Source organism: Chinchilla lanigera, unplaced genomic scaffold (genome assembly GCF_000276665.1).
Source record: "Chinchilla lanigera isolate Chin_1 unplaced genomic scaffold, ChiLan1.0 scaffold00008, whole genome shotgun sequence".
In the NCBI taxonomy this organism is placed as follows: Eukaryota; Metazoa; Chordata; class Mammalia; order Rodentia; family Chinchillidae; genus Chinchilla; species Chinchilla lanigera.
In genome coordinates, this window is record NW_004955409.1 from 17,013,318 (window position 1) to 17,023,953 (window position 10,636).

General features: G+C 39.2%; 1 protein-coding gene and 1 pseudogene across 1 annotated transcript; both read right to left on the reverse strand.

The window, feature by feature from the left end:
- Positions 1 to 876: 876 nt before the first annotated feature.
- Positions 877 to 10,636, reverse strand: LOC102011283 (chromosome unknown open reading frame, human C14orf28). The gene is made up of 5 exons (XM_005376875.1): positions 10,587 to 10,636; positions 7,296 to 7,820; positions 5,423 to 5,512; positions 3,967 to 4,101; positions 877 to 2,822 (listed from the first exon to the last, which is right to left on the reverse strand). The coding sequence occupies exons 2-5, from the start codon at positions 7,817 to 7,819 to the stop codon at positions 2,639 to 2,641; spliced, it is 933 nt and encodes a 310-aa protein (XP_005376932.1). The 5' UTR covers position 7,820; positions 10,587 to 10,636; the 3' UTR covers positions 877 to 2,638.
- Positions 10,528 to 10,636, reverse strand: part of LOC102004250 — a 9,494-nt pseudogene continuing 9,385 nt past the window's right edge.

Here is a 10,636-nt window from a genome sequence, read left to right on the forward strand (position 1 = left end):
TCATTTAGTTATAAAACTAAATGGGTCATATGTTCAACATTCACAGCTTTTTGTTCATGTGTCATCGTAATTATCTGCTTACATAGTTTGCTCAAAGTAAAAAAAATAGAACGTTAGAGTCACTCTTACTCAGGACTTAAGTTTCTCTTTCTGGTTTATTGGATCAGATCTAATGACAGCTCCTCAGATATTAAACCAAATAATTTATAAGTGAAAAGCTATTTTAAAGGAATAATTTAAGTAAAATTATTCGCACAAATTGGAAAGAAAAAGATTTCTTTGTTATAGAGAAAAAGTTAAGTTTGTGGTATTTTGATTAAAAACAGTCTGATTATTCCTTCATACCTTCTACTCCCTTTCCCTCGGGAGATTATTTTGATTTCTCCAAGGGTGTTGGAATTATGAGGAAATTACCACACCCTCAACTTTACATTTCAGAGTCCAGTTTAGTTCTTCTCCCCCTCTTACCTCCCCGACCCCCTTCTTTTTTTTTTTTTTTTGTGGTTCTGGTGACCAAACCCAGGGCCTTTTGCACTGAGCTACATCCTCAGTCCTTTGTTTTATGACAGGATAGCCCTGAATCAATAAATTGCCTGGGTTGGGTTTCAACTTGTGATCTTCCTGCCTCAGCCTCCAGAGTACCGGGATTACAGGCATGAGCAAGCACTTTGAAATGGTTGATTCTTTCTGACTCTTTTGTCTATTCACTGCTTGGTGAGCCTGGGATAATTTTTTCTTGCTACCAACCAGGCACTACCATAACAAGGACATTTATTCCCAATACTCATTAAGTACAACAGTGACATCAGCTATTGTCTAAATATTTTCTAAAACATCTGAAAAGTTTGAGAGAGAATCTGAGAGACTGCCCATACATAAAGAGGTAGAAAAAACATGTTTATTAGCACGTTCAAGGTAGTCAAGATTTTAACAAACATCTTAATCCTCACAACAACCCTGTGAGGTAGGCATGTCATTGTTTTGTGAGAAACTAATATTCCAAATAAAGTGCAATTTATAAAGGAATAAATCTGCATTAGGAATAACATTGCTGATATTAATAATTTGCTAATTATGCCACTTATACATACTCTAATATTTGTGTTCTTATATATTTTGATTCATGCAATACTATAATATGTTATAGGTTACGTTTACTGTAAACCAAATCCTAGCTTTTACACTTGGGGACTATTTAAATAAATACTGGGATAAGGGTTTTCTTTGTTATAAAATAAATCATATTTATCTTAGGTATAAAAGTACTTCTCGTAGTATTCCCTCAGAGTACGGAATTCTCAGCAATGTTTCACCCACATTTATCTATTCTTATAGAAAGTTATCTCAACACGGCACCAAGGCAAGATAAGACTTAATTTACTGGATGAAACCTTAGCAGTTTGGTATATGGCAGTGAACGGAGCAGTCCTGGAGACATCTTCAAATATATTGCACCTAATCTCAACCCCAAACCTAAAGCAGATTGTGTTGAAATGTAAACACTGAAATGAATGGGGACAAGCTCCGAAAAGTATTTTCCCTTGAGAATCTTCATTATTTTCCTTTAAAAGGAAGAGCAACACTTACAAAAAATATTTTGGTATCTATAAAATTCTAGTGACATATTGCAAATCAAAGCTTCATAGTATCAATTACTACCTACAAGATGGCCGGCAAGTATTATTCTAAAAATTTAGCTTTTCCTCTGGGGCAGTATAAAACTTAACTAGGTAAAGGATATTGGGCTGGACATATAGTTAAACAGTAGAACACTTCTCATATATTTAAAAGTCCTTTTTGTTAGCCCAACACTATGAAGCATCCAGTCACATATTATTTTTTATAGTTGATTTTTCTGTAACGTGACTTTTTATTGGAGAATTTCCATTACATTTAACTATGAGGCTAATATTTAGGGTAGTTATATAATTTATTCTGAACAGTAACTTTAGGGTTGGAAGCTTACTTAACACTTGGAAATCCACTGGCAGGTTTACAGTATTTTACCCAAGTAGTTACAGTAATTTACCATCATTTAAGCCCAGGAAAAAATTCTCACATGAAAAAATTGCTGCAAGGAAATTAGGTAAAGCAATGGGTAAAATTAAGTCATCCATAAATTGTACATTCAAATTCATACTAAATCTCTATAGTGCACTTTGGATACTAGTTGAGGTAGGGCAAAGAGATATAGTCAGATATATCCTGAACTTTTAAATTTATATAAATTAAAATACTGACTGTTATCCAGGTTTTACCTGTATATCCAAAAAAAAAAAAAAATTTAGAATTCAGTGACAAAGTATTCTCTTAAATTTCTTTCAATTTAAAGATAGAATTGTAAAAACTTTTGTGGAACATATAAATTAAAAATACAAGGACTATAGATACATTTTATTTCAACATAAAATATGCTTGTATAAAAATAACCAGGAAATATAAAAAAGAAATACAAATTTTTGCATAGATCTTCTATATAAAACATTTACCTGGAGCAAAACACTGGGAAATACACCTCTGAAACTAGTATAGTTGAACTGTTTCCTTGGATACCAAGTATACACAAAATAAAAGCCCTTCATCCTGGTGGGGGGCACGGGCAGGCGGGAGAACAACTGAATTTAGCATCAGTCTGTATTTATTTCTCTGTTGCTCGAATATAAACCAATGATGACAAGAGGAGAAACTCTGGGGGTTTATTTAACAAAATTAAATTCACATTTCTGAGGCCATCATAGTGCATCCAATGTCCATCAATCTGGAAAGCTGCAGAATAATGATGCTCCTCTTTGTTAAATAACGTGGCACCTTCCAACAAGTATCTACAAACGAAACGATGAAGTGCAGCAGAAAACTGTAATACCTTGTTTTAAGAAGGATCGCTCTTTAAATTCTGAACTAAAGAATAAGACTATTTGCATTCTGTTTCTTAAAAAAGATATCCATCCAAATAAATCATGTACTATACATTTCAAGGAAAATGTTTTAAAATTGATTTAGGAGTTAAAAGCCTATTTCAACAGATAAACTCATAATCTACATTCTGTTAAAAAAGAAACATATATAAAAACTTTTAAAGGCAAAAGTTAGAGGAACCCTCTATGTTATTTCTTCTCCTTCCCTTTCCCCCTATCCCCTTCCCCCTCCTCCTCTTCCTTCTCCTCCTCCTTTTTTTTTGTGTTTTTGAGACACTATACAGTTCAGGCTGGCTCTGAACTAACTAACTAACTAACTAACTAACTAACTAACTAACTAACCAGTCTGGCCTCAAACTTGCAGTGATCCTTCTGCCTCAGCCTCCCGAGTGCTGGGATTACAAGTGTGTGCCACCACGCCCGGCTAGCTTCTGATTTGCATGCAGGTATTTTTATTTATAATAAGGATAAATAACAAAGTTTAAATGATGATCTCTTGAATAATACTACAGGGTACTTTGACTTAGAATACAAACAACAGCAGTATTTACTGTCTGCTTACTATGTGTCAGGCATTATCCTAAACACTTAGCATATACATACTGTATTATTAAATCCTCACAATAATGGCACCAAGTAGATACTGTCACCTCTGTTTTACATATAAGAAAACTGAACTAGGCATGGTGGCACAGACCAATTGTAGCACTCCAGGAGGTTAAGGCAGATATAACTCAGTGAAAAGGCCCTAGATTCAACCTCTAGTACTGCCAAAAGACAAACAAAAAACTAATGTGTACACTTGTTAAGTTATTGTCCTTATATAGCTTGTGAAAGATGGGATAAGATTTGAACTCAAATCTGTCTGTCCCATGTCACTATGCATACTGCTAGTGACTTCTCCCTTAACAGATTCTAATCCTACTCAGAATATAAAAATTTACAGACAGCTAGGATTTTTAAAAACAATATCTTAATGGCTAGTCAAAACTGTGATAGACTACTTATTTTTTACTAGTTGTTTTGAAATATGCAAGCCAAAAACACCTACTTGTGGTCGGATAAGTCCAAGTAATACGGTACATATGCCAGGTCCTCAGACTTCCAGTGCTGCATATTTAAGACGACAAAAGGAGGTGCTCCATGGCAGAAAACTCGCTGGGAAAATTCTCTTAAGCCGCCACACCTAAATGGAAAATGGGTATGAACATTATTACACTTGGGACAAAGCTGCTCTTCAAAACATGTGAGTTGTATTTTTGACTTTAATTATCTATTATAGGTATGGGTAATGATATGATCTTATGTACCTATTCCTAGAAGTTTATGTTATGTTCTCTATGCTAGAAGAGATACATTAAAAACTTTTGGAAAATCTAGGTAAGTGTTCTAGGGGCTATGAAAGTGTGAGTCTGCTGAATTGTATTAAAAGCTTTTACTTATAGATACATTTTTCTTCTTATCCTGCTTTCTTTCTTTCTTTTTTTTTTTTTGTCTTTTTGAGACAGGGTCTCTCTATGCAGGTCAGGCTGGCCTTGAGCTCACTTTGTATCCCAGGCTGATCTTGAACTTGCAAAGATCCTCCTGCCTCAGCCTCTCGAGTGCTGGGACTATAGGCATGCGCCACCACACCTGGCTGCTGCTTTCAAATAATGACAAAGACAGGAAATATATGACTAATTTTTCCTTTTTCCATTGAAGATCTTCTATTAGTATGATGCAAATTTTTTCTCTTTCTTTCTTCTTTCTTTCGTCCTTTGTTCGTTTGTTCCTTCCTTTCTTCATTCTTTCTTTCTTTTTACGGAAATGAAGACCAGCATACAACAAATGCTGCACAGTAAAATTTCAGTTAACCGGAATGCTCAGGGAATACTCTTCGGTTAACAAACATTATTGACTATGTTACATTAACCAGAAAACCATTTACTTCAATGCTTGTTGCTAAAATATATTACTTCAGTTTTTGGACTTAATAAGAATAATGAAGCAACTGTGTTTTTGTCTTTCCTTCTTAGTGGTTAAACAGTTATAAGATCATTTTTCTAAATATTCCTTCTCATTGTACAATATGGAGACACTGAAATTGCTAACAGACTGGGATTAATGTGTTTTGCCCCTTTGGATGTTTTTTCCTGTATTAAATTTTTTGGTTGAAATTAATAAATCTCCTTCTCCTAAATGAGGAATACAGGGGGAAAAAAAATCCAGTTGAGGGTTTTGGCGAGTGGGGTTCTTGTTAACCAGGTTTTAATGGGGAAAAGAAAAGAAAAGAATAGGTATTTGCTTTGTATCTGTGAATTAGCTGTCGTACCATACTCTCTAGAGGGATACTTGATAATGAAAATACAACATAAGATGGCACAGTAAAGATTCACACAGTGTTAGGCTTCCTCAACACTTCTAAGTTGCTATTTCACAATGTAGTAACTTCAAAGAGCAGATCGGTCCAGGCTTCCTTATAAACAAAAGAGTAGTACTTTCATCTTAAGTGTCTGTTGTATGCTCACCCATGCGCGCCACATAATTCAATCTTGGAACAGAACAGCTCATCCACAGCCAGTCGGATCAGATTTCCATGTGGAATTTCTTGGGGGGGACTAAAACAATTATAAAATGCATGTAAGAGCTGCTTCAACATCTTACAGGTCAATATATGATTAGGGTAACAAATTCTATAGGTCAGTTCATTATCAGCAGAATGAAGTACACCAAGACAACCTCTGTACTTCTAGATAGCATAAAAACCAGTGGAATTCAGATTGATATGTAAAGTTTTCCAAGAGACATTAAAGTTTTCTGTAAAGGGATCCCGACATGTGCAGTTGTTGCTATTTTACTTTAAAAAAAAAGTGCCTCAACTGAAGCAGTGGTTTGGTGAGTAGAAACTAAAACCCAAAGCGGGGCGTGGTAGTGCACGCCTATAATCCCAGCACTCAGGAGGCTGAGGCAGGAGGACTGCTGTCAATTTGAGACCAGCCTAGACTACACAGTGAGTCCAAGGCCAGCCTGAACTACACAGTGAGACCCTGTCTCAAAAAAACTAAAAAAACAAACAGAAAAAACACTGTTGGGCTCAGATAAAGATGTTTTAAATACAAAATTTTCTTAAAAGGGAGAAGCTTAAAACGGGAAGAGTTAGGGGCTGGGGATTTAGCTCAGCGGCAAAAGCGCCTGCCTGGCAAGTGCAAGGTCGTGAGTTCAGTTCCCGGTACCGGAGAAAAACCAAAAACCAAACAAACAAACAAAAAAAACGCAATGAGTATGGTAAAAACGTTAAGAGAAGTATAAAATATTAATGTAAAATTATAAAAATTTCATTACTGTTAAAACATTTACAGATTAAAAGACACTAGTTCTTTTCTTTCTTCTTCTGATTTTTTGTGGTGCTAGGGATAGAACTGCAGGCTTCTTGTGGCTACCACTGAGCCACACGCAGCCCATGATACTGGTATGCATGTATGTATGTATGTGTGTATGTGCGTACGTATTTATTTATTTGGAGACAGGGTCTCGCTATGCAGTTCAATCTGACCTTGAACTCACTTTGTAACCCAGGCTGGCCTCGAACTCGCCATGATCCTCCTGTCTCAGCCTCCTGAGTGCTGGGATTACACCTGGTGAGATGCTAGTTTTTAAAAAACATAATTTATAAAACACTTTTTAGTCTATTATGATGCAGGGTAAGAAAGTATTTTCCCCTGGCAGATTTCAAAATCGACACCATCAGCAATACAGAGAAACAATGTATATTTCACAAAGACTGAGTGCAATGAATTAATTAGGGAGTGTACATCCCCAAAAGGAACACTCTATTAGACTGTTTTTCTGGAACATGGGCACAAATATCTTCTCTAACAACATGTTTGGGTCTGTTTTTCCTCCACTGGCAATTACTCCTTTTCCGACTCACGTCCCTTGGGGGCTTTAACAGTGCCTGGCACTCCGCAGGGCTTGCCAGTTTGGCCCGTGTCTCTGTCATTTGCCAGCCTGGAGCGCTGCCTTCTCTGTGAAGCCAGGAACACTGCTGGCTCCGGCACTTCCCCAGCAGTGTAAAAGCTTCTTGCATCCACTCTCTCCGGACATGAAGTACCAGACTTGGGTTTCTGTCTACGATTATGACCTGGCCTTCCCAACAGAGACTATTCAGAGGGTGAAATATCCCAAAGCACCGAAGTGCTCTTCCACAGGTTAAACCCACTGTGCAAATCACCCACACAGTCTTATTAGTAAAAACAGAGCAAAACACTTCGCCTACCTAGTAATTCCATTATTTTACTACGGAAAGGTTATCACCTGCTTTTGTACATAACTACTTATAGCTGAAGGCAATGTTCACTAAAAAAAAGTGCACAGGGTGAGACAGACTTTAGGGCCACTTACTTTATATTAATCGTGCGCTGCTGATCTTCCTGTACTCTTGTCGGGCATCGCCAGTTGGAACAGTAACTTTCTTGAATGGTAGACATGAGATTTTCAAGATTTTTTGTAAAGTTATCATGCTCATTCCCAAACAGATCAATGATCAAGGAAGCTTTATGAACTTCAGATTTGTATTGCTGCTTTTCCATCTTGTCCCAAATCCAAAGGAGCTTCACAGTTGTAAAACTGCAGGTGTCCATTAAATAAAGGAAACAGTCTACGAACTCTCTACCAAAATGAAGAGAAAGCTCCCTGGGGAAAGTCTCATTTTCGTTAAGAATGACGTACAACAACATCAAGAATCCATCTATGGTGCAGGTATTTTTCAGTCTTATTTCAACATAGAGCGGTGTACAGGATACTGCTTTGCGGCCAGCTTTGATAGTAAAAACACCTCCCCAAGGAAGAACAGGCCTCCAAAAAGATCGATCTTGGTTATAGTTATTTTTAATTGATGCTTTGATCTCCTCAAACAGTGTCTTCATCCTGCATTTTAAAAGTTTAAGATAGAACATGTAAATATTTGAGGTATGTATAAATAAAAAAAAAAAATCAGCCTAAACAGACAGATTGTAAGATAGCCTCTCTCTCTCTCTCTCTCTTTTTTTTTTTTTGGTCTTTTTGAGACAGGGTCTCGCTATGCAGTTCAGGCTGGCTTTGAGCTCACTTTGTATCCCAGGCTGGTCTCGAACTTGCAATGATCCTCTTGCCTCAGCCTCCCGAGCGCTAGCATTACAGGCGTGTGCCACCGTGCCCGGCTGACAGCCTCTCAATGTAATAAGAAATTTAAATGTAGTGTTTTTTTGGAGGGGGAGAACTGTTTTGAGGTATAGAATGCCCATTTGATAGGCCTATAAATGAACTATGTAACAGATTTTATCTGTAACACAGAAAAACCCTGTTACAAAGTAAGTTCGTTCTCATGTATTCCTAAGGCAAGTCTTCTCTCTCCAAAATACTAGCTGTGCTTCATTCTGTTATTATAGGTGGCTCCACTTAAGAAACAGATGTAACAGGATGCTTAGTTTGGGGTGGAGAATAGTGGCTATTTACAGTAGTGGTCTTTATACTAATTATACTACAAACGTATAGGATACAAGCCGTGTAGTAATAGCACCTGTTGCTATAGATGCAGGCCAGTTCTGGCATTTAACTCTGAAAGACGACACTTGTGGAGTAATCATGCGTGTTGCTAAATAGTAACATAGCCAGTTATTTCTTTTCACTTTAGGATTTCCACTTGCAATTTAGAACTGTGCTAGATATCCTGTATTTTTAATTATAGATGCCATGCTATGAAAATCTGATTCAAGACTTGATAAATATCCGATTCTTCTATTCCCTTTCTTTTTCTGGTCTTTTTGAAATGTATTTTTTTTTTTTTTTTTTTTCCGGTACCGGGAATCGAACTCACTACCTCGCGCTTGCCAGGCAGGTGCTGTGCCGCTGAGCTAAATTCCTAGCGCCTTTTTGGTCTTTTTGAGACAGGGTCTCACTATGCAGTTCAGGCTAGCCTTGAACTCACTGTGTAGCCCAGGTTGGTCTCAAACTCGCAGCAATCCTCCTGCCAAAGCTTCGCAGGAGTGCTGGGATGACAGGTGTGAGTCACCAGCCACTATGCCCGGTTTTTTTTTTTTTTTGTTTTTTGTTTTTTTTTTCGTTTTCCCCAAGGTTTTTGAATAAACAGAAATATTCTCCCCTTAACACTGACAAGAAGTCGGGCATGCCTGTAATTCTAGCACTCCGGAGGCTGGGGTAGGAGGATCACCGCAAGTTCGAGACCAGCCTGGGCTACAAAGTGAGCTCAAACCGGCCTGAACTGCACAGTGAGACCCTGTCTCAAAAAGACAAAAAACAAAAACAAACAAACAAAAGAAAACTCAAAACAAAACAAATCATCAAGGACAGCTAAACATTGTTTTAAAGGCCACTGGGAGTATTAAAAACAAAATAAACCACGTCATGTCATGTGTGTTACATAAGCCGAAATTTAAAAACCCCCCTGAAATTGTATAGAAAAAGTCCAGGTTTACTGGACTTCACTTTATTTGGTACAAACGTAGAAACCAAAAACATCATATTATTTTCCATGTTAAGGAAGCACTGAGCAATAGCAGTGACTTAAGTCTGTCTCACTTTGATCACCTTTTCAAGAGCTGCATCCTTGCAAGCCCGTAAGCCCAAACCTCAATAAACTGCAGACCCGAGTTATGCGTGAAAAATTAAGTTCCAAACTTTTGCCATAGTAGCAGACCAACATTTTGTTTCCGCAACATATTAAACTCCCATGAGCGGTGTTCGCCCCTTGAAGCACAGCCCTGCGCACTCCGAAATATGCAACACTATATTTAGTCTGAAGTGTAGCTGTTTATGTATCACCAGCTAACGTGTCGGCTTTAGTCAACCATTTATAGGGTGTGGCAAATCTGAAGCCTAGCAAAACAAGCTCACTTCTTAAACTTTAAAAAGTCATACGCCATTTACATGTCTTAAAAGTGAGAAGACCTTTTTTCACCGTTTGAGTTCGGCCTATTCAGTCTCTACAGAACCTTGCAGTAAGGTTCAAGACTGCTTAACGGGCTTGAGCTCCGATTCCTAAATACTGCATTGCAAGGGAAGAGTGTGCACCTCTCTTAGTATTCTTCTTCAAATGATCTCTCAGGCGTGACCAGATGAAGGGAACTGTAAAGCCACAGGTACAATCCACGAGAATTAAACTACAGCGGTACATCTGGCACAAAACTAACTTCTTTAGAGGAGGGCAGGAAGAGCTAGATGATCCTTAATGTAGTTTCAGCATGAACTAGGTGATTTGTTCAGAGGCGAACCTCAGCAAAAATAGAAGGAGGCAAACGGAGAGGGCGAGCTCCAGCCCCGGGCTTTTCTTGAAACTGACTTAAGTTGCTGCCGCCTTTTGGACCGCGGTTGTCGCGCTCGGCATGGGAAGCGCTGGGGCCGAGCCCGGCGGCTTGGCTTTGCCGCAGCAACAGGGCCTCCACTTTGGAGAGATCCGGACGACGCCCCCGCTCTCCTCGCCCGACCGGAGCACAGCTTTCCCCGCGCTCATGCCCGGGTGGCGGCGGCTCCCCGAGCTGCCCCCCCACGGCCCGGGGCCCCAGGGCTGCTCGGCCAGGCGGAGGCGCAGGGATCGCGGAGCGCGGGGCACCGTCCTGCAGCCCCGCGCCCGCCAGCCTCAGTCCCCCAGGAAGCCCGTACCTCCCCGGGGACCGAGAACCGCCGGTGCCGCCGCACCCGTCGCCGCCGCCGCTCGCTCATGGAGAGCCCGGGCCGCCACCGCCGCT

What these genes read in the sequence shown, in the direction of transcription:
- LOC102011283 (XM_005376875.1), bottom strand. Translation starts at nt 7,819, where the DNA reads ATGAAGACACTGTTTGAGGAGATCAAAGCATCAATTAAAAATAACTAT. An exon ending in CAGCGCACGATTAATATAAA is followed by an intron (nt 5,513 to 7,295) that starts GTAAGTGGCCCT and finishes TAATTGTTTTAG; the next exon opens with TCCCCCCCAAGAAATTCCAC. An exon ending in TTGGACTTATCCGACCACAA is followed by an intron (nt 2,823 to 3,966) that starts GTAGGTGTTTTT and finishes TTTCGTTTGTAG; the next exon opens with ATACTTGTTGGAAGGTGCCA.